Source organism: Ziziphus jujuba, chromosome 2 (genome assembly GCF_031755915.1).
Source record: "Ziziphus jujuba cultivar Dongzao chromosome 2, ASM3175591v1".
Classification (NCBI taxonomy): domain Eukaryota; kingdom Viridiplantae; phylum Streptophyta; class Magnoliopsida; order Rosales; family Rhamnaceae; genus Ziziphus; species Ziziphus jujuba.
Genome location: NC_083380.1, coordinates 34,064,526 through 34,088,551, shown reverse-complemented (window position 1 = coordinate 34,088,551; position 24,026 = coordinate 34,064,526). Strand labels below are relative to the sequence as shown.

Below are 24,026 nucleotides of genomic sequence, written 5' to 3'. Positions count from 1 at the left end.
CTGTAAGAAAAGTGCGCTTAAATATTTAAGATAAAAGCTAAGCAAAGCAAAGCTTGCTGTCTTAAGGGTCGCTTTCAATTTGGTTACACAGAAATAGAAAGAAAAAAAAAAAAATATATATATATATATATATATATAGATAGATATATAAAAATAAAAATTAAATTAAATTAGCGCTTAAATGGCAGTGGCACCCAAACCCATAAAAATTGGCTTTTGGATTTGGAAGCTCGGATTCCAAGGTGTATGACTTTCTTTTTTTGTCATAACTAACAGCAACTGATTTTTTACCTTGCGTAGTGTTTTTTATTTCCTTTTATTTTCTACTCTGTCCCACTCCACGCGTGGTGCCACGTCAACCCAATTTATCGTTTTTACTTCTAATCAGACTGTAATTAAATGTTAATTATAAATTTATATTAGTTCTTCATATTGTACTTCTTTTTTTTCTTCTTTTTTTCATAACTACTTTATATTGTACCATGTTGATAAAAAAAATAATAATAATCTTTTTTCTTTTTTATTTCATCAAAGATTATATTTTAATTAGAAAGCAAGTTGTTTTATGCATAATATATATTTTTTTCTGGGGTGACCAATCTTTCATGTAAAGTGATAGATTAAAGATAACATAAACAAGCATACTTATTTATTCATCCTCTAATTGCATAAATATATAAAAAAAAATACCCTTTAGTCAAATTATTTAATTCATTTTGATCTCCGCAGAAAAAATTAATTAATTTCTCTGAAAATTGTAAATGGGGAATTAATTAAGACAACATGAGTTCTCAACTTTTTTTTTTTTTTTCTTTTTTTTGGCGGGACAGGAAAACACAATGTGCATTGGGATTGTTAATTTAAAAATGCAATAGAAAACATTTTTGAGATTGGGATGTTTTTATTTTCAGAAATAAACTTACAATCCACCAATTGATTAATGACACATGTAAGAAAAAAAACAGTGAATCCAACTAAATTTTTTTTTTTTCCCTTTTTTTTGGGTCACAAATCCTGCTAATTTGGAGAGCAATTATATTTATTCTTTATTCACTTGCACATGACATACACGTGACGTCCACAATGACTCTTGCAAAATGTGACTAGTTTTTTTTTTTTTTCAACAAATGGTGAATAGTCGTTAAAAAAAATTGTAAATAGTTAAAAGGAATTAAATAGATGATACGTTATTTGTTTATCAAATTATGGTAAATAGAAAAACTAATGACTTTACGATTTTTTTCTACCAAAAAATATAATCATATTATCCAGATCATATCACTTTTTTTCCGATAAAATGAAAACCCTTTGGTTTTTATTAAAATAAAGTATGATAAAAGTAAAATTTACAATTTCTTTTTTCCTTTTATAGTTTTAGTGGCAGTAGTCATTTTGATAATAGATACGCTTTAAAGGCTTGCTCTGACTAGCCGACCACTTAGTCGTTTACCACGTGAAAAATGAGGAAATAAATTTGCAATTTTCATTTAAAAAGAAAAAAAAAATTGACAGAAAATTTGTTGCAGAATCCAAAGATTGAAATTCGTTGCGGAATCCGAAGTGCTTTCGTGAGGAAACAATTCAACCAATTGGCCCCCGAGCCTGCTGTTTTGTTTGTCATGATAAGTTGTCATGCATTGGATGAAATCACCAAACCAGCGGACCCCACCTTCCACCTGGCTCACTATCCTTTCTTTTTTTTTTTTATATATTTTTGTTATTCTTTTTTTTTTTTTTTTCCCCCTGAGTTTATTAGTTTATATATATGTAGGTTATGGTATTGTTGCTTGAATATATATATATATATATATATATATATTTTTCTACTTCATATTTCTCTGTCTTCTTAATTTTACAATTTTTTAAATAAATTTTAATAAATATTGTCAAAAAAATTAATTTTAACAAATATATGTTTCTCTCTCTCAATTTTATGTTGTTTTAAATAAGCTTTAATATGGTCGTGTACCCACCGCACCCTTTATTGGTATAGAAATTTTATTTTATTATGATGTTGAAATAAAACTTGCATATTGTTATTATTGCTATTTTTTTTTGTATATATGGTTTGGGAGTGAAAGATATATTGTTTTTTAAGTAATTAAAATGTGTCCACATCTTTTATACCAAACTCAATTATCATCTGTTGTCCAAAAACACAAAACTCAATAATCCTGTATTTAATAATACCAAATTGAAGCTCTCTCCTTAATTACCAAAATCAATTTATAGATGTCTAATGCATGAATTGTACCATTCAATTAGTTAGTTATTTTGCATTATAAATTGACTCTCATATCTATATAATATATAAAAATAAAAAAGTATACATCACTTGTCAACATACTCTTTTCCATACTACTTCCAAAATCATCTTCTTTATTTTAATGATTCTCTTTATTTATATATAACACTTTGATTCAATCTAACAGAAATGAATAAGAGAAAAATATAACAAATTTATATGGTTTCTGATTTCATTCAAAAACCGAAGATTTATCATTGTTTCTATGTGTTAGTTGTCATGGACTATTAGCACAAATAAGGCTTTCAATATAAGCTAATAATTATATCATCCATTATAGAAGATTTTGTGTATATGTATAGATTATTGTTGGTAATAATATATATAATATATATAAAATTTTGCTATAATGAATCTTAATATGCGTATTAATTGTAGGTCATAATAAAATTATATGTAATATTGAAATGAAATATATACAACACACCATAAATTATATATAATTTTGTGCTAATTTTCATAATATGCAAGTCAGCACATATGGTAGTAAAACAATATTTATATATATACATCTTTTTAAATCTAAATTATTGTTAATTAGGTTATAATAGTAATAATAATAACAACAACAATAGTAATAAGTATAATTAAATTATATTATATGGATTTAATATAAAAATATTAATTATTTGTAAGGAATTAAAAAATATATTTAAATTTGAATTTGAGTTCCATAGATGAAAAATATTATATAAACACATTTGAATTTTAATTAAATTATATAAATACATTTGAATTTAAATTTATAGATGGAAGAAAATTAAGTATATAAATATTTTTTTAATTTGAATTCCATAAATAATTTATCTTAAAAGGGAAAAATATGTTTATAACACAAATAATAATAATAAATAAATAAATGTGAAGTCTCACATCGGTTGAAAAGGGAAACGAAACACTTCATATAAGTGGGTGTGGATACCTTTTCCTTGAAAGGTTTTTTTAAAACCTTGAGGGCTGGGTTGTAAGAAGATTCCCCAGGCCCAAAGAGGACAATATCTCATGCGGGTGGTCTGGGCTGTCACAGATGGTATCAGAGCCAGTACCCGGATTGGTGTGCCAGCGAGGACGCTGGGCCCCGAGGGGGGAGGATTGTAAAGTGCCCCGAGGGAGGAGGATTGTAAAGTCCCACATCTGTTGGAAAGGAGAACGAAACACTCCATATAAGTGGGTATGGATACCTTTCAACACTCCATATAAGTGGGTATAGATACCTTTCTATTGAGAGGCCTTTTAAAACCTTGAGGGCTGGATTGTAAGAGGATGGCTTTTTAACCTTGAGGGCTGGATTGTAAGAGGATTCCCTAAACCCAACAAGGACAATATCTCATACGGATGGTCTGGGCTGTTACATAAATAAGTAAATTATATTATGAGTATTTAATATAAGGAAATTAATTATTTGTAAGGAATAAAAATAAAAATTGAATTTGAATTGAATTCCATAGATGAAAAATATTATATAAATATATTTAAATTCGAATTAAATTATATAAATACATCTGAATTTAAATTTTACAGATGAAAAATATTATTTAAATGCATTTGAATTTGAATCAAATTATATAAACACATCTAAATTTGAATTTGAATTCTATAAATATGAAAAATTAAATAGATAAATATTTTTTTTTAATTTGAATTCCATAAATAATTTACCTTATAAAGTAAAAATGTGTTTATAGAATAAATAACAATAATAATAACAAATAATTAAATTATATTATGCGCATTTAGTAGAGGGAAATTAATTATTTGCCTATGGCCTATCCAATTCTATCTTATATGATATGCTAAACTAATTTTTCTCTTCCATTTTTAGGAGTATTTTGATGACATACTATTGGAAGATTATTTGATTTACCATATTGATTATATGTGATTTAAAAATTATATATTATTGAGAGAAAAAAATTTAGATTAAAGTTACAAATATATATATACATATATATATATATAACAAATAATTAAATTATATTATCGGTATTTAATAGAACGAAATTAGTATTTTGATAGCATACCATTGGAAGATTATTTAGTTTACCATATTGATTATATATGGTTCAAACATTATATATTATTAAGAAAAAAACTAGAATAAAGTTACAAATATATATATATATATATATATATATATATATATATTAAAGTTTCGAACACTAAACGAACAAATGTAATTGCTAGGAGGAAACTACATATATGGATTATCATTTTTTGACTAATTATTTATCTTACATAAATGATTATTTGCAAATAATTAAAAAATATATTTGAATTTAAATTTAAATTCTATATATGAAATTTATAGAAAAATTAATGTAATAAAATTTGAAATAAAATATATATATATATAACATTATAAATTATATATAATTTGAAATTGATCTGTATGATAATGTATAAGTTTACACATATGATAGTGAAACTGTATATATATATATACCTTGTAAATTAGGTTATAATAATAATAATCTACATAATATATAAAAGTAGAAGAGTATACGTCACGTATCATTATATAATCATTTCAAATTCTCTCCGAAATCGTCAATAAAAAAATCATAATTTATTAAAAATTATGGCCTTGTCAAAATAATGTAAAATTCAACCCCTCCTCTTTTTTTTTTTATTGCTTTATCAAAATGTCAATCAGTATCAATAGAGCAGTTATTTAAGAGTATAAGATTTTTTACCTTTAATTGTTTATATCAAAAAATATATATTTTTATTAGAACAAAACTATTAAAATTTATACTTAGGACAAAATATATAATATTATATTTGTAAAATAATGAGTGATATCCATATATAAAGTTCATATATAACGTATTTTAAACATTTTTACATATACAAATATAATTATATAGAAAATAATAAAGATATTTCTTTAACACAAAAAATTACATAAATAATATAATTTTATTTTATTAATAGAAAAAAAATCAAGATAAAATTTTAAGAATATAATTGTTAAATATAACAAAGTAGAAAATATATTCAAAAAAAATTTATTTTATTTTATTTGAGATATCCTTTTATTGGTTGCACCCAAAAATATATATATTTTTATTATAATATTAAATACCATGTTTAATTGAGGAAACGTGAATCAAATGTAAAATTAAAGTGTATCTCCATATATAACGTATGTTAAATATTTTTACATATATAAATATGATAATATGGAAAATAATAAAGATATTTCTTTATTTAGACACAAAAAATTACATAAATAATCTAATTTTGTTTTATTAATAGAAAAAAGTTGAGATATTATTTTCAAAATATAATTATTAAATATGATAAAGTAGAAAATATATTCAAAAAAATATTTTATTTGAGATATCCTTTTATTGGTTATACCCAAAAATATATATTTTTATTATTATAATATTATATATCATGTTTGATTAAGATAACCTTGATCAAATGTAAAATTAAAGTGTATTTCTATATATAACGTATTTTAAATATTTTTATATATAAAAATGTGATTATATGGAAAATAATAAAGATATCAACTTATTTGGATAAAAAAAATTACATAAATAATATAATTTTATTTTATTAATGAAAAAATTGAGATACTCTTTTCTTAATATAATTGTTAAACATGACAAAGTAGGATTTATATTCAGAATAAATTTTTTAATTTTATTTTATTTACTAAATAAGTCAAATACATTTGGTTTTTTATTAATACAAATAAATTAATTACTTGCAAGGATTAAAAAAAAAGAAAAAAAAATTCAGAATAAAAACATTAAAAAAAGATTTATAATATATATTATTATTTTTTATTGATTTGTTATATTTATATTATTGTAAAATAAAAAAATGTTATATATGGTAATTAATAATTAGATACTATGTACTAATACATATATATATATATATATATATTGCTATGTAATAAATAAAATTTTAATATCAAAATATATAGATTTCAATAATAAAATTGATCTCCTTATTTAATCTTTTTAAAATATATGCAATCATAAATAAATTATCTTATAAGGTTAAAAAAAAAGTGCTCATTGAGCAAATAATAATAATAATAACAATAATAAATAAAATTAAATTATATTAACAGTATTTAATATAGGAAAATTAATTATTTCAATGAATGAAAAAATATATTTGAATTTGAATTTTATAGGTAGAAAAAATTAGATAGGTAAATACTTTTGAATTTAAATTCCATAATTGAATAGTATTATATATAAATGTCAAATTTTTATAATAAATCAGAAATTAGTAGTATTAAAATGACTTTAACATATGAACATGTTTGTTTTTCTTAAATTTTTCTTACGTATTGTTATTATTTTTATTTTGTTTGTTTCAATATATCTACTTTCTATTTATTTTTAATTGGCTATTTTGGATTATTTTAAATTATTTTTTAAAACAAATAATACATACGATATAAATTAAATTTTTGTATGTAAACGTGCATGTAATATATAATAACATTAAAGCTTAAAATATTAATATTTATGATATTATATATAAAAGTAAATTTTTTTCATATGTGACTATTAAATTTGAATATAATTAATTATTATAAATTATTTTTGAAATTATCTATTATGATTATATATTCCATACAGTATACGGAAATTGATGCTAATAGTAAAGTGACAAAAATTCAAAAAGAACCAAGGCCATTAGAAATTCACTCCACATGGTAAAGTGATAGAAATTAAAAAAGAAGAAGTCCAATAAATATTTTATTATTTTATGCAAAAATAAGTTACCGACCAGATAGTGCATCTTAAAAAAATTATTTGTAAATGAAGAAAAAAAGCAATTATATGTATAATCAAACTAATTTCATAAAATTTTGTAAAAATAAATAATTGCCCAGTTGTTTTTTTATTTTTTATTTTTTATTGGTAGAATATAAATAATTGCCAAGTTGGAGATAGGTGAACAAGAATATACTCCTAGCTGTCAGGAATGGAGTTAAATGACCATACTTTTGCATTTACTATTTATTATATGAAAAATATTACGAAATGATATCCAAGGAGACGAGGTGATATATATATATATATATATAGATATAGATATATAAGTGCACACTCCTTTTTATTTTTCTCGATTATATTTAATTTTAATTTGGAAGGACTTGATTATAATAATAAACTTTCCAACAACATCACAAATTAAGAAATAAAAAACAAAAAGCCTGACCTGAGTGACCTCTGCTAAACTGCATATAAAATGCAAGTCACTATCAGCTGCCATTGCCAATATAAAATTTACCTCCCCATTAAAATTCTGTGGATTTTTGAGAAAGCTAGCTAGGTGATAATGAGTTATCAATATTTGTAGAGGGGGTGGGGTCAGAATTAGCTTTAGAAGAAGACGACATTTGAAAAAAAAAAAAAAAAAAAAAAAAAAAAGGACATGACAACTACAAGGCCTCCATCTCTTCACCCATCAAAAACATTGAAATCCCAATATCTTTGACTTTTGAACATGTCATTAGATTTATAAAGCGTTTGATATATGTGTTACAAACCCAGGCACAACAAACAGCTTCAAAACAAGATTTTGCTTTTAGTTATCCTCTCTTCTATGCAATTTCTTCAAAAACTTCATGGCATGCACCTTCTTCTTTCCCTTTCATTATGGTGCCCAACATGAAGTATATTTCTTTTTATGCCCTTCTCTTTCAATTTTGAAGACCTAGCTAGCTTTTGGTAGATCAATTCAACAAGAGGTATGAATATGGAATTTAACTGCAAATTCAAAATATGTATACAATATAGTTTCTTATCCAGGATTTTAGATTAAATTTGAAATTCAAGAACAATTGAGAAGCATTAATAAGTGCCTTCAAACACTAATAAAAGCCTTTATAAATGTTTGTAAGGTGTTTAAATTTTTTTTTTTTTTAAATCTAGAATTCTGAATAAAATATTTTCCACATAAATATATGTTTATAGGGCCTTATTAAACTTCTCTTGTTGAGCTTTTTTTGGTTGCTTTGCTTTGTCTCAAGTCTAAGAAAACTAAGGCCAACACTAGAAATGATTAATTACACATATATGCACATGCTTGATTAACATATATACTTTTTGAGTACCAATCACTCATGCACACATTCTTCCCACTTGGAGGTGGAACACACACTCAAATGATATTTACATATGTTTTGTGCTTATCTCTAGTGTTAAAAAGGAAAAAATAAAAAAACTAAAAATTTGAACGTCGGTTTTAATTTTTGATTTATTTATTTTTTCAAATTTACGTTGTTTAAAACATTTAAGAAATTATAATTACCAATAATTTCCTTTTCCCTTTAATTTTTTAATTAATTTAAATACATAACAAAATCTAACACTAACACTTGAAATAAGAAAATCATATGCAATTAGGTGGGGAAAAAAAAAAAGAAGGAAAAAATGATGGAACAAAGTTTAGTCCCTTTTACTTAATTAACTTTTATAGTAATTGTAACAATTGTTTATTAGTTACAATTACTAGATGAAATACAATTGGATTTCATTGAAATTTGTTCAACAATATATCATATACTATTAATATAAGATTCAATAAATTAAGTAGCCAGTCAAACCATGCACCATAGATCATAATCCGAAATAAAATATCTAATACATAAACAAAACCCGAGAACCTTAAGATAGATAATAAAACAAAAACAAAACGAAGAAAAAAAATCTTGAATAACTTATGGATAGGCTCGCATTGCGCTTTAAATGATAAATATAGATTTCATTGACACTGACATTATTAAAAATCATAGAGGGACAGGGTTAGAGATTCATACAAACATAAATAATTCAATTTTGTTTGTTAATTTATATGACAGATGATGATGATGATGATGGAATTGATAGAACAATAAAACCTAAAAATCCCCAAATTCAAATATAAACTTAAGTATATAAGATATGTTGATATATATATATATATATATATATATATGCGCACACACACACACACACGTAGCAAAATATTGGGTTTTGTTTTGTCAAATTATGGAGAGACAAAGCGAGCGGACCAAGACCCAAAAAAACACAAAGAAGCCCACCCCACGCACCGTCAAAAACTTGTAAGCCGTCCACGTGCATGCTCACGTGGAATTACGGGAGCATGACGTCGTGAACAGATTCGTCACGATCTTAATCCGGCCTCTGATTTGGCCAAGGGCGGTGATTCCTGATTTTTAAAACCATTTTTCTACAAGGGGAAGACACGTGTTGAGTGGGCACGTGGCGGAAGGAGGACGTGCTTGTTGCGCACGTGATATTGCCGTTTTGGGGTGACCTTACGTAACGTTGCTTTACGTTGCCGCTACTGGTAGTCGTAGTCGTGGATGAAATGAAAGCAAGGGCGAAAAGGTCCTCCTGTACTAGTACTACTGCTGCCACCACCTCTACTCTTCCAATTCCAAAAGTTATTGACTTTGACGGATTCCTCTGTACCGTTCACGAGGCGACACGTGGTGTACATCCTCAATTGTGACTTTAAGGGTCGGATGGAGATCACGGGACACTCTGGCGGTCAGATCACGTTCAAAGGCTAATATGGGTGACACGTTGTCCCAATCATTCGCTGGCCTACTTGTCCGTCTAGTCTTCCTTGCTTTAGGAACATGCACCAACTAATACATTGTTTCCTTGCAAATTTTATGGACAAAATTTTTTTATTTTCAAGATTTTTTATTTATTTTGGTTTTATAATAACAATGTATAAAGATTCAATCAAGCACAATTTACACAACAAAATTAATTTTCTTTTTTTATGATGTTTGGGTAATATGCAAACAATTAGTTAGCTATAATAGTTAGTTAGTCCCTCGGTTTTTGCAAATAAGAGAATTCTAATTAGAACAATGACAATTTTTAATTACCAATAATCAGGCACCAGTTTTTGCTATAAGCCTCATGCCCATGGGAGAGGCGCATTCCACTGCTGCAGATCCTCAAATTATTGCACTTGCTTCTGCCTTTGGTTCCCATAAATGTTAATCAAGCTGGTTTTTTGATTTGCTAGAAATTCTTCATGGGGTCTACTTCCACTTAGATTTTTTTTTTTTCTGGGTGAAAAACAATAAAATTTGATAAACAGAAGCCAAGAGGCATTGGCAACCCAATTACCTATTTTATTTGCCTAATCTAGCTTTTGCTAATACTTTTGCACATTATAAATTAAGGTGGCAAGAGTCCAAGGAAGATTAGTGTCCTGCGAAGTAAATTGATTGGTTTTATGATTTTCCCATTTATTTCTATCCATCGTGCATATTGATGGTTTTTTTTTTTTTTTTGGGGAATAATTTACCTAATATACAAGTTATCCAAAATTTTTTTTTTCCCATGACTCAGAGCTCAGAGCTCGTGCTCTCGTATACACAAATAATAATACTCTATCACTGGAGCTATTCACTTCATCATGCATATTGATGGTTAATCAGTCGATTAATATAATCTTTTATCTTGCTCTCCCAGCTTTAAAAAAAAAAAAAAAAAAAAAAAAAGGAAAGAAAGAAATTGCATTGGAGAACAAAATGAAGCCCAACCTTCAGTGGATTTAAGATCGTTTGCCAACGATAGTGGGCTTTGGAATGGAGTTGGGCCGAAATTAAGGTCCACTAGCAGCCGGCCATTAGGTGGAGGGACGCCGTACTGGTAGGAAATCCCCTACCCCTTATTTCATTCTTCTTCTTGCTGTTCTGCTTCTGGTCTCACCGCGCACACCACGCAAACGACAACCCACCCGCCACCCGTCGTCGGCCACCCGTTGGTTGTGGGCGCAGAAGATCCAATAAGTCTGAGAGAGTGTTTCCTCTTTTCCTCGTAGTCGATCTTCTTCAATTCTTTTGGATTTGGTAATGAAAGGTCGGTTCATTCTGCTACATTTTGTTCGAAATCATACATACATATATACATACAAATTTATCTATCTATATGTTTAACGCAATGTAATTATCAAATTTTGTATCTTTTTTTAGTTATCATATATATAAATATCTTTTGAATTTGCTTAACTGAGTAGCTTATGATTTTAGTAGTTCATCATTCTAGTGGCTATAAGTAGCTCAGCTACAACAATTTTCTTTTTAGGAAAATTCGATTATTTTTATTAAACTATTCATTGACGTCTAGACCTCTTTCTTTATATTTTGGTAAAGGCCTGCGGATATAGCAGCAAAGTAGCAGAAAGTTGAAGAATACCCATTTGTTATTCTATCCACAGAGGGCTTTGAGATTTTTGGTTGGTATCTGTTTGATTGGTCTAGCAGAAGAAGCAATAAAGCATTTGTTGCTCAAGTTCAGGATCAGAAAGTTACAAATACCAAAAAAAAAAAAAAAAAAAAAAAAAAAAAAAACTTCAAACAGATAAGAAGCAAGCATGAAGCTGGATGTGGAAGTCCTCAGAACCCTTTCCAAAGATGACTTTAGGGTTCTCACCGCCGTTGAGATGGGAATGAGGAATGTCTGTACTTGTTCAATTCCTTCTTTTGCGTTTTTCAGGCCTTATCATTTTATTTTATTTTTTCGCTTTTCTAGATTTGCAAATTGCTTATGTTACATTTGATTTGTATAATAATACTATTAAATTAATTCATGTCTTAATTCCCTACATTTTTGCTTACAGCATGAAATTGTGCCCTCAGAACTTGTCCACCGCATAGCTTCTCTCAAGTATACTTCGTCATCCTCAAGTTGTTTCTCTGTATTTATAATAAATGAGAAGTGGCACATGTTTTACATTTTATTTTTTTTTGGGCCAAATCTATATAGGCATGGAGGCACTTACAAAGTGTTGAAGAATTTGCTGAAGCATAAGCTGTTGCATCATGACTCTTCCAAATGTTAGTACCCTTTCTTTTCAAGCTTAGATGTAGCGAACTTAATATATTAGGCATTATATGTTTATCAAATGCACTCATTTACTTTCTTGTGTTCATATCTAGATGATGGGTTTCGTCTCACCTACCTTGGTTATGATTTTCTTGCCATTAAGACTATGGTCAATCGTGGGGTCTTTGTGGCTGTTGGTTGTCAAATTGGCGTTGGAAAAGAGTCTGGTAGCCTCATACTATATACAAAATTTTCCACTTGTTAATTTTATTCTGTAGAAATTGTTAAATAATTGTGTTTTCATCTTCAAGATATTTTTGAGGTCGCCAGGGAGGATGGTACAGTGCTGGCCATGAAATTACATAGGCTTGGTAGAGTTTCATTTAGAGCCGTCAAATCTAAGCGTGACTACTTGAGACATCGTAGCAGTTATAATTGGCTCTATTTGTCCCGGCTTGCTGCCCTGAAAGAATTTGCTTTTATGAAGGTTCTTAACTGCCGTCTTTCAGAAAATTCGCGTAATTTGGCATTTGTCATTTTGGTATTACTAAGATTTGTTTTATGCTTGATCAGGCTCTGGAAGAACATGGCTTTCCTGTTCCAAATGCTGTGGATTGCAATAGGCATTGCGTGATTATGTCGCTTGTCCAAGGTTACCCATTGTAAGGGTTCCTTTTTCAGTTCCCAAACAATTTCACATTTCATATCTTGAACAACTGATACGCAGCAGTCGACAGAAGTAACTTTTAGATGGATGGCTGTCATTTAAGACTGTATTATAGGTGTTACATGTAGTTATAGAATATGTTATGCAGACACAAAGATGATGAAACATGGTAGTTTAAAGGACTCTATTAATCTCTCACAATTAAAAGTAAAATTTCAAAATTTGAAAGAATGGTATATATGGCAGGATAGGAAAGACAGTTTGCAGCATAGACTAATTACTGGGTAATTAGCAAGTACCTAAGCTTGCAGCATAAACATGGGAATGGTTTTGTATCTTTGCTAATTGTCAATTATATAAGCTTCATATTCATGGTTGGAGCCACTTATAATCGGTATGTGCAATGCAGGGTGCAGGTGAAGCAATTGGAAAATCCAGAGACGGTTTTTGAAACGATCATTGGCCTTGTTGTTCGACTGGCGGAACATGGTCTTATCCACTGTGACTTCAATGAATTCAACATTATGGTATGCACACGATCTTTGGTACCATAATTTGCAAGTTTGGTGTTCTGTTATGTTATCACAATATGCTGCTATTATTTATTTACTTTTTCCCCCTTACTTCTCAACACCCTTTTTATTTTATTTAAGTTTTTATAATACAAGGTTTTAAACATTAATTAGATGGCTGTAATATTTTTGGTACCATAGCTTCTCTTTCAGTTTTTTATTATGTTGTAATAATTGTTGGGGGCTATGCTTTGTAGATTGATGATGATGAGAAAATCACCATGATTGATTTTCCACAAATGGTTTCTGTATCTCATCAGAATGCACAAATGTAAGCCACTCTGTATGTCCACACATTTCTATGATTTTTTATATTTCCTAGAATTTATCTGGCTTAAATATTTTATCTGATTGCCATAACTGATAGATAAAATTTTTCCTATAATCTAATATTTATTTTAATTGTAATAACTTCCTATTTTCAGGTACTTTGATCGTGATGTTGAATGCATCTTCAAGTTTTTTCGCAAGAGGTCTGGTTCAACTGTTGAAACTTTATAACCTTCCTGGTTGACTGGGGTTACTTATTCATCTGAATGCTATCCAATGAAATCTATGAAACTCTTAAATATAGTTTACTTGGAGAAACTATTAGAAGTTTCATTTGTAGACAAATAGAGTTCCAACCTATTCCAATGAGTCTATTCAAAACCTTATTTACTTGCCAATCTACAAGTACTTGAGGTTAGTGAGTAAAGGACATGTATAAGGGAGAACTAGAAGTTCATTGTGCACGTGTATCATACTTCGCTTTTCTGATGAGTTTTTAGTAGGGAGAAATACTAAAGTGATTCAATCCTTTTTCTTTCTTCCATAACATATTTTCTACTTTATTTATTGATTTGAATTTGTTATTTACAAGATACATGGTTACATCTCTTTCTCTTTTTGAGTGGCTCCGTTATTCATTATCTGAAAAAATGAAAAATGGTTTTGTTCTTTTTTGCCCAAGGCAAAAAGATACCATTATTGTATTTAACGGTCTGGCATTCATAATGTGCTATTTGAATTCTTTACTAACCTTTCATTTTCCTCTGTGCACAAATTATTTTGAGGATGAAGGCTTACATGAATAGTTTTTTTTTTTTTTTTTTAATTTTTAATTTTTAATTTATTATATGTAAATATATATATTTTATTTCATTTTTTAAAAATTATTATTACTTTTTTTTTTTTTTTTAAAATCTTTTTGTGTTCTTTTTATCTCAGGTTTAATTTGACTTTTGAATACACAGTTGATACTGATTGCACAGAGGTAGACACAGATGATAGTGGTAGGCCTTGTTTTTCTTTAATAAATAAAGATGCTGGTTTTCTAGACAAAGAACTTGCTGCTAGTGGGTTTACCAGAAAGGACCAGGAAGACATTGAGAAGGTATGGTGGTGCCTTCTCTTCCCTCTAATTTATTTCCTTTGTTCTTCTTTTTTTTTTTTTTTTTTTTTTTCGTTTGACATTTTCCCAGTTATCATTCTGGTTTGACTCAACCTTAAAACCATATCCTTTAATTTGATTGCACTCTACAATCTCATGTTATCTGCTTTGGTTTTATTAGCTCCAATTTTATATGTGTGTGTGTGTGTGTGTGTGCGCGCGCGTACGTGCTTTTTGGATCGTATATGCTTTTGGTATTTGATGCTTAATATTTCAGCAATTGAGAATTTGAACCGTTTATGAGAAACAATAACTCATTGGTTGAGGATAATATTCCTAGGAGTTCACTTTTTAGGTACTTTGGGAAGGTAATATATTTAGAATCTTGACTTTCCATGTAAATAAGAACTAATTAGTTTCCTCTTTTTTTAATTTTTTTATTTGGGTATTTTCACTTATCTCATCCCTCTTCATTACTAGTGTTAACTGATTTCCTCCCAGTTATTTCACCAGAATGATAATATGTCAGTTTTGCTTTTTTGGGGAAAACAATGATGCAACCATACGATGTTTACAGTTTTTATCTTCAATTCTTATTGTTGTTTTATCTTCAATTCTTAATGTTTTTTATTTACTTTGTTGGAAAGCTTCATATACTGTGATCTAAGGATCAAATATAGTATTTGTTAAGTTTTCTGGTTTTAGGGGATGTGGAATTTATGCCATTTACATATTGTAGCACATGTTGACTATACCATTTTCTATGGCTTTTCGTAAGGCTCTTTAATATTATACTGTAATGTGCAGTTCATTGAAGGAGATATTGAGAAGAATATCAGTAATGGTGATGATGATGGAAGTGAAGATGATGTGCACATCTCTGACTTAAATGAAGAAAATAACAAAGGCATTGAGTCTTTGCACTTGCAAGATCAGGTGGCTATTTCCAACTCTAGTCTATTTAACCTCTTACTTGTAGCGTGTCTAGAGGGGTTAACCTTTCCTAGTAACATTTTGAAACTATTCAATACCAGTGATTTCTAAATTTCATTTTATGTTATAAGCTGATTTACATGCAAATAGAACTCCCTTATGCATGCTTGTCCTAGTTCGTGTTTAGATAATTGTTATTTGATTTGATTTCATTATTATAAAACATCAGTGTATTAACTTCCACCAGCAAAAAAAACTGCTACCATCCACCAGAAAAGGGGAAAATAATGTATTTTGTTTGATATGTAACAGTTTGAAACTACAAGATTAGTTGATTTATATTTGGTTATCATAATATAGATGACAAATATTTGTTGCGAAGAAAATGAAAAACAACAGACGGACTAATCAATTATTTAAACATGGAAGCGGTTGGTAATCTGAAAAAGAGTGACATAATGCCCTTTGCCAGGATTTAAAGGTCCAATTTAATGATAGTTAGAACCCATGTGTATTTATGTTTAATTCTTGGTGCAGCCTGAAAAAGTTATAAGATATATGTTTGATTGTAGTTTTGCATACTCTGAATTTCCACTTTACTACTATAATCCAGGTAGAGTCAACACTAGATGGTGACCGTCCTGTTGAAGTGAAGGAAAGCAAACAAAAAAGTGAAGCTGGTCAAGGCAGTGGACCTGAATCTCAAGATGCTAGTGATAAGGTTTTATTTTCTTGTACTGTGATAGCTTCCTATGCCAACTTGAAGTTTATTACTTGTCTAACCTTGATGTTTGCTACCTGTGGTCTTGCAATTGTGGATATCCTATGGGATGGTTTGTGGCAAAATTGAAAAATATTATGGAGATTTTGTTTTCCTTCTTTAGTTTACTGCTTATGTCAATACGGAGTAACTAGGTTGTTTAATTTCACTCTATTGATGCGCGAAGCCTGTATGGTAATTTCATTTTTGCAGGAGGAAGATGATCGGGCTATAGATGACAACGATGATGCAGAACTGACAAAACGCTTAAACAAGCAGAGAAAACATGCCATCTCTGCAGTCCGTGGAGAACGGAGGGCTCTCCCCTCCAGAAATTCCTACAAATACAAGGGGGGTAGGTCCTCTAACAATTCCAAAATCCAGAAACAATTATGTAACTGGTGAAAGTTTTGAGGAAAAATCTAGTAATCAAAAAATTTTGTTTGAGATATTAAAGCACGTTAGCTATGGCAATGATAAACAAAATCAAAGAAATTTTTTTGTCATAATGGAGAAGTGGCTTGCTTGTGTCAAAATATTTTTATACTCAGCAGAAAGGTTACGAATTGTCAATTTCAAATTCTACAAGAAAGTTTCTCTCTCTACTACATAATGCTGTAATGTATTTTTTTATTTTTTATTTTTTCCTAGACTGCAACGTGGTAGGGTCCGTATGTTGTAATGCATCCCACAAAATTTAGCAGATCAGTGCTTTCTTCTGGAATCATAGTATCCTACTCTATTTGAAAAAAAAAGAAAAAAAAAGATATATGATCTCCATCTCAATAATAAACTAATTCCCTACATAAAGGGCAACTATTCTCACAAAGCACGTTTGAGCTTTCTCTAATAAACTACTGGAGCAATAGGAACATATATACTAGATCAATACACACATAGATAATTGATAATGCAAAATATGAGAACAGCTGATAATTGCCATATCTAAATATAATAGAAAAATATGAGCACTAGAACCAATCAGCTTTCACTAGAGCTACTCAGCTTTCTCAATGAACCGCCAAGAACAATGTCCAAAAGAGTCACTGCAAAATATATATATATATATATATATATATATAAGATGACAAATAAATCAGAAAACATACATTAATTGATATCTTTGTGGATAGATTTTAATATTTACCTGGGTTTTATAGAGTTGAAGCACGATAACCATAAGAAAATATATGATCATATGATCTTATGTGCTTAGACCAAATTGTTTTGGACAACCAAATCCAGCTGTTGGAGATGATGGTACGTCCTGCAACTACTCCAACTGCTATTCTGCATCCGTATCCCATCATTACAAACTCTCCAACCGAACTGATATCTTGATTCTGATCTCTGACTGTGATTCCTCATCGGGAGCTGGTGTTTCAACGTCAAGTTCTCATTTTGTTGTCAGAGGTAAAAGCCACATTTAGTCCCAAGTTTCATCCTTCAAATGCAGAAACTGGAAATGTTCCAATTTGTCCACCTTGTGGCATGGGACCTGTCAGATGGTTTAATGGATTCAGATATTCGATCGAGATAAATGTGAGCTTCGTAAACTGCGGAGGGATTCTTCCTGACAAGTTTGTTTTTTTAAGAGAGATAAAAAAACACTCTAGTCTAAAAGCTCTTTCAGGTAAAAGATTGCCAAAAGATATATAGATGGAATTATCCCGCTCCTCTGAAACTATTACCTGACACAAACAAGTCAGAATTGAAGGATTTTCTAGAGAGATACATATATATATATATATATATATATGCTTGTTGGAATTTTGATCAATGGACGTAAATAAAATATAATATAATATTATGATCTTCACCGTTAATGCCACTTGTAGACCCTTATCCATCAACGTCACCGAGTGAGTCAGTAACAGTCATTGACTCAATTCCCATGTATTTCAACTCCTGAGACTGACTTATCTTGGCTGCAAGTTTGAAACATTGCACGTATTGATGGGGATTTCCAGCAAATCCATTGAAAGATAGGTCAATAAATCCGCAACATTTTTGCAAACCACAAAAAAGCTTATTATGCAGATGCCAGATAGTAGGAGCATAGAATTTATTCCACCGCAGTAAAAGTACAAGCATTTGCAACTTTGGAATTCTTTTTTGTTTTGGTAAATGCAACTTGCTCTGGAATTGTTGCTAACCAATATGGGAATGTGCTGGGCTTATTTGACTGTGAAACATGCAAACAGGTAGTTAGGCTGCAATTGATATTATCCCGGGACCTTCAACACCAATTAACCAAATATTTATTTATTTATTTGCTCAAACTCACCAATTAACCAAATATGTGAATTGGTTTGTAGTTCCCTCAAATGTTTTGAGTCTCTCTCTCTATATATACATATTTTCGGAAGACAATATGTGAATCAATTAGGAGTTGGTTTGGCAATTAAGGGTGTTTTAATTTTCAATCCATCGTTCTCACCATCAAGTCGTTGTAGTATAGTGGTGAGTATTCCCGCCTGTCACGCGGGTGACCCGGGTTCGATCCCCGGCAACGGCGATTTCGTTTTTTTTTAAATTTTTATTTTTTATGTAACCGCATTTGACATTTGAAACGAATCGTTTTGCTCTCTCTGACTCCGAGCACCGAGAATATTTATTTATATATCATCGGAGGGCCCCCAATGTTTCCCTCCCACTTCCAATTGAAAAAAAAGAAGCAGACGGAGTCGAATCCGAGGGAGGGCATTCTCAGGTTACTGGAATTTTCTTGTTCTGTTTTTTGGGTTTCATTTATTTGTGGGATTTTTTTATTTTTATTTTTTATTTTTGTAAAATATTTTAGGTTCTAAAAATTCTCTTTTTTAATTAGTTTTTAAGTGTATGTTATGCATATTGGCTGGTATTTTGGCAAACATGCTTACTGAGTCACTCGCGTAGATTAGGTGTTTGGTAGGTTTTCGCTTTGGTAAAAAAAAAAAAAAAAACTCATCATAGTAGAGGTGCTTCTTATTCAACAAGTTTTCCCCAAAGTTGATTACTCTTACTAGACCAAGGCCTCGTTGAAATTAGGCGCTGATGCTACTTTTGTGATCGGCCTCTTTTTGATTTTTCTCATATTTGTGATGTATGAAGCTTCATTTTACAAGAAATTTTGAGGTTGTTATGGGTTCCCAAATAATGGGTTTTTCTGTTTCTGGAATTCTATTGAGGTTAACATTTAGACGCTTTGCAGTTCTTTAGCTTTTATTATGTAGTACGATTAATAGAGTATAGTCTAGATTAATCTTGGGTTAATGATGCTATTAACTAGTGAGATTAGATATAAACAAACTTTATTTACTATCTTTATATTCTTCGCTGAAAGTTATATAATCAATTGGCTCATAAGTTGACACAGTTTCGCTTTCAGGTTCCTTATTTCAATATTTATCCAAATTTTTTCCTTTCCGTTTTATAATCAAAGATGGATAAAAAGATAGTTGAGGACGGAGTTCAGAATGTTTCAGATTTTAACTCTAAAAAGATTCTTATCGGTGGTGAGAAGTCAACTGCTCTATCTCCTGCTCCTGTGAAAAAGCTGGGAATAATTGAAAACAAGATTTTGGAATCTAATAAGATTGCATGTCAGACCCCTGAGAAGATAAATGAGACTTTACACCATAAAGTCCAGGAAGGAGAAATCAAAATTCCAGACAAGTGGGTAACCTTATGCCTAATTATATTTCTCCTTCTAATTAGAACATCCTTTTCTGAATCTTATATCTGGCATCTTTCTCTATTTGCAGATATAGGATAATAGCAGAGCTCTTTGATTATATGAATTTTTCCTTGAGGTTACTTGGTCTGTTTAAAAGGATAGCTACTTTTCAAAATATTTCTACTCAAGTGGAAGTTCTTTCAAAAAGGTAGCTGCAAGTCTGAAATAAGCTACAATTTTTACTTATTTATTTATATTATGTACAAAGGTCGATTCTCTTTTGATAGCTTGGGGTATGTTCCTTGTTGTCAAGAAAGTAAAAAATCATAATTGAGAAAGAGAGATCATATTGTTTTTCCCCGTGCATTTCCCGATGACTATTATTAACTGTTCCTGATCTTGTCCAGAAATTTCTCATACAAGCATCTTGCACAGATGAAATATATATTTCCTGAAGCCTTCCAGATAGAGAAGATTCTCTTACATGACAAGAAAACTCTATGCATGAAGCCTTATATGAAGATAACCTTGCTGTTTGATGTCGTGGAAGGTCACTGTGAGGTGTCGGATTTTGTGGCTTTACGCCGAGTTTTTTCTTTGAGGCTTTATAAATTTTTTATGATGAATCCTGAGGTAAGATGTATTATACTAATACTGTTAATCCCATGTTGAAAGAAACCTTAAATATTTGGTTTACTTAATAAAAAAGTTTCTGAGGTTCAAATTTTTTATGATTTTACCTTTTCAGTTTGAGATGGTTGTAGTATATAAAACAAGAGATAAAAGGAAATGAACTGGCAGGTGCAGGACACTTTCATTTTCGAAGCTGAAAGAAACCTGTAATAATTAGTAGATGGTGGTGCCTTGGTATATAAATCTTAGAGATTAATGAATTAAGTTAATTTGACTTTAACAGTGAGTCAGTCTGATGGTTTTTTGTTTAGTTATCTACATCTATGCATTGAAGTAATATAGTCTATATGTATTTAGCTGTGTCTTTGATTTTGTAAGATAAAAGGAATAAACATATGTATTTTTGTTTTTGAATGAACAAGGCTAGTGATGTTCCAGAGGCTATATTGCCAGAGCTTTTTACACAAAGATGTCAGATCCCCGTTCCAGCGAAACTGCCTGTGGATTCTCTTTTAGAATCTCAACCAACTTCCATTAGAACTGAGATTTTTGCAGAAAAAGTCCTTCCATATTTCAGTAAAAATTTCTCTCAGAGTGCTGCTGTTTCTGAAACTGGCATATGTTCCGTATCTAATAGCATCTCTGATGAAGATAAATGGACTGGACAGTTGAAGGAAACTCCTGGAACAGGATCCGAATCCACCCATAGGAACCCTGAAGTAGAAAACCATAATCAGTGCTCTGTAGGTCCTAGCACATATGGAAGCCCTCTGGTCAAGCTTACCTCATCTGATGATAGTTTTAGGACAGAAACACCTGCCCAGTCCATACCAAGTAGATTGGTTCCTAGTTGCGATAACAAGCAGAAGTTGATAAGCAGTCGGAAACCAACATCATGTTTGAAGCCTGCGAAACGAGTTTTGGACTTTTCACACTCGGAAGGTGATAAAAGTGCATTGAGTTACAGTGATGATGAGTCAAAATGTTACAAAAGTGTACACCAAGACATCCCTCGAACTTACGAAGGATTTTTTGGGGATGAAAATGCTATAGGCTCTTCATCCTCACTACAAGAGGTATGTACTATATACCATGTTCTCACCATTTTATTAAATGTAGATATAGCGTACTAGTGATTTTCATTGTTTACTATTTAATAATTTAAATCTGCTTTATGCCTTTATCACAAGCTATTTTCTTGAGGATGTTAATCTTATCTCTGATTGGTTGTTATTCTGAATCTGTCAGTTGAAAATGACTGCTTCTAGGTTCACTATCACATTAGCTACATGCTTCCTAGTGACCAAACTTTCCTGAGGCACTTTCATTTGGAATAACTAGTGATCTGAAACCTTTAAGGAGCGCTCTGTCCTTGTCTGGGTGGCATTATTATCATATAGGGTTAGAAACCATGAAAGCACTATAAGAGCCCACTTTTGCCTCTTCACTTAGAATGAGTCCAACACGTTGGAGAAATTACTATGCTGTATCAAAGGAAACAGAAGATCTCATTTCTCAATGACATGGTATTTGGCTTTTTCCTTCATTCTACATTTAGAAATACATATGAAATTGAATGGTTTGCAACATACCTTATCACCATAGGACACCCATAACCCAATGGTTTCTTTAGTAAGCATCAAGTTCTTGATTGTTTCAGTGTGCCAATTTGTAAACTGCTAAAATATATTTAAGTTTATGTTAGAAGAAATGTGAGCTATAAGCTATATATACATGTGTGTATATAGTCAAAGATTGGGCCCAGTAGCTTTTATGGGATGTGCAAATATGTGAAGTTACGCCTTCTTTATATCATCAAATATGTGATCTATCTTTTGTAATTGAAGTTATTGCAATCACAGATGGCAGAGAGCTTTTGTTGCCCTAATGAGGATTGCAATCAAACACACGAATTAAACAGCCAAGATAGTTCCGGTTGCATGGGTGACATGGTTGGTCTAATTCACTCTATATTCAAGTCTGTCAAATACACTCCAATTACAAAAGAGGAGCTTGTGCACAAGATAATTATGAATAATTTTGATATTGTTGACAAAAGTAAGTACCACTTTAGGAACCAAAAATAAACATTTTATTGTCTTTGCAAATCTTGGTATCTGGTCAATTTACCTTCTCTTCAATGCAGGAGAAGTTCAGGAGCATATTGATCATCTTGAAAAGCTTGTTCCAGATTGGATAAGAAGGAAGATGGCCCCTAGTGGAGATGTTATGTACAAGTGGGTAACTTTTGTTCTATTTTAATTCAAGCACAGTATCACATCTATCTCTTTTATCAATCGTGCTCTGCATGCATTTGTGTGTCATCCGTGAAGTAAAAGTTCAATAGAAATATATAATTTCTTATTAATATAGTCTATTTTGATTCTTTAGATATAATTCTAATTTAATTAACAGATAGTAGATGGTGATAGTAAAGATTTGCTGATACAAGGTTCTTGAACTTTGAACAGGAAGATGCTTGTTTTTCATTTTTCCGCCTCTATTCTCTATATGTTGTATTAACAACTTCAATAAACTATAAGCTATTAATTTATCTGTGAAGAATGAGAGAAGTGGTTTCTTACTTTAAATTCTATTTTCAAAAATCTAATTGTTTTGGTATGTATATCTTGAAGTATGTCAAATTTCATGCTTTTTTTTTCTGGTTCTGTCATACATGCAGCATCGAGGAAGTGTCAGATCTGGACTCAGTTCGAGCAAAAGCTCATTAGTTCTTAGCATGCGACAGTCTTGCAACAATCAAGGGAGTAAACATGTAGCAATGTCTTTCTTTTATCATATTCTATGCTAAAATAGCAAACTGCAACATTTAGTTTTTGTTTATGTTCTAATTTTTCAAGCAAACTTTTAATGTACTCCCAGTTGAAATCAAAGCAAGTTGATGATTCTTCTAATTATTATTTTTTCGCCCTTTCAAGAATGATTGACTATGAACAATCTAAGTACAAGTATATTTGAAGTTTGACAGTTTCAACAAAGTTTTTATATCCATCATAATTTTTTTTTCTTTTTTGTTTGTTTTTTTTGTTTTTTTTTTGTTTTTTTTAAATCAGCAACCAATTTAGACGAAGCTTATGTCACTCAACAAATTAACAGAATAACTAATCAACTTGTATTTTATTATTCTTTATTTATTTATTACTTTAAGCAAGATGATACATTCCCCTAATAACACAGCTAATAAGCAGCGAAAACCGTTGTTTTGGACATACAAAATTCTTAAAAAAGTCTTGAAGTAGTAGATCATAATTCTAGATTAGTATTTG

General features: G+C 30.0%; 2 protein-coding genes and 1 non-coding gene across 11 annotated transcripts; all 3 read left to right on the top strand.

Annotated features, from left to right (window-relative positions):
• The first annotated feature begins 10,911 nt into the window (after nucleotides 1–10,911).
• On the top strand, nucleotides 10,912–16,957 carry LOC107418719 (serine/threonine-protein kinase rio2). 2 transcript variants are annotated; one of them, XM_016027425.4, is made up of 14 exons: nucleotides 10,912–11,168; nucleotides 11,472–11,776; nucleotides 11,939–11,985; nucleotides 12,085–12,155; nucleotides 12,258–12,371; nucleotides 12,456–12,631; nucleotides 12,718–12,806; nucleotides 13,221–13,338; nucleotides 13,581–13,654; nucleotides 13,809–13,856; nucleotides 14,593–14,758; nucleotides 15,563–15,691; nucleotides 16,302–16,409; nucleotides 16,662–16,957. In XM_016027425.4, exons 2-14 carry the CDS (start codon nucleotides 11,693–11,695, stop codon nucleotides 16,851–16,853), a joined length of 1,416 nt encoding a protein of 471 aa, XP_015882911.2. In that variant the 5' UTR covers nucleotides 10,912–11,168; nucleotides 11,472–11,692; the 3' UTR covers nucleotides 16,854–16,957. The 2 variants fall into 2 exon arrangements, with proteins under 2 accessions (XP_015882911.2, XP_015882910.2); XM_016027424.4 differs by having other exon boundaries at nucleotides 10,912–11,178.
• Nucleotides 16,958–18,894: 1,937 nt separating this feature from the next.
• TRNAD-GUC (transfer RNA aspartic acid (anticodon GUC)) lies at nucleotides 18,895–18,966 on the top strand. The gene has a single exon. It is a non-coding gene; the product is annotated as a tRNA-Asp (tRNA).
• Nucleotides 18,957–23,654, top strand: LOC107418699 (CDT1-like protein b). 8 transcript variants are annotated; one of them, XM_060814378.1, is made up of 8 exons: nucleotides 18,957–19,161; nucleotides 19,873–20,105; nucleotides 20,195–20,314; nucleotides 20,514–20,739; nucleotides 21,162–21,815; nucleotides 22,587–22,797; nucleotides 22,886–22,976; nucleotides 23,423–23,654. In XM_060814378.1, the coding sequence occupies exons 2-8, from the start codon at nucleotides 19,873–19,875 to the stop codon at nucleotides 23,469–23,471; spliced, it is 1,584 nt and encodes a 527-aa protein (XP_060670361.1). In that variant the 5' UTR covers nucleotides 18,957–19,161; the 3' UTR covers nucleotides 23,472–23,654. The 8 variants fall into 8 exon arrangements, with proteins under 8 accessions (XP_060670361.1, XP_024929491.2, XP_024929488.2 ...); XM_025073723.3 differs by having other exon boundaries at nucleotides 18,960–19,161; nucleotides 19,807–20,105; XM_025073720.3 differs by having other exon boundaries at nucleotides 18,962–19,161; nucleotides 19,819–20,105.
• Nucleotides 23,655–24,026: the final 372 nt, after the last annotated feature.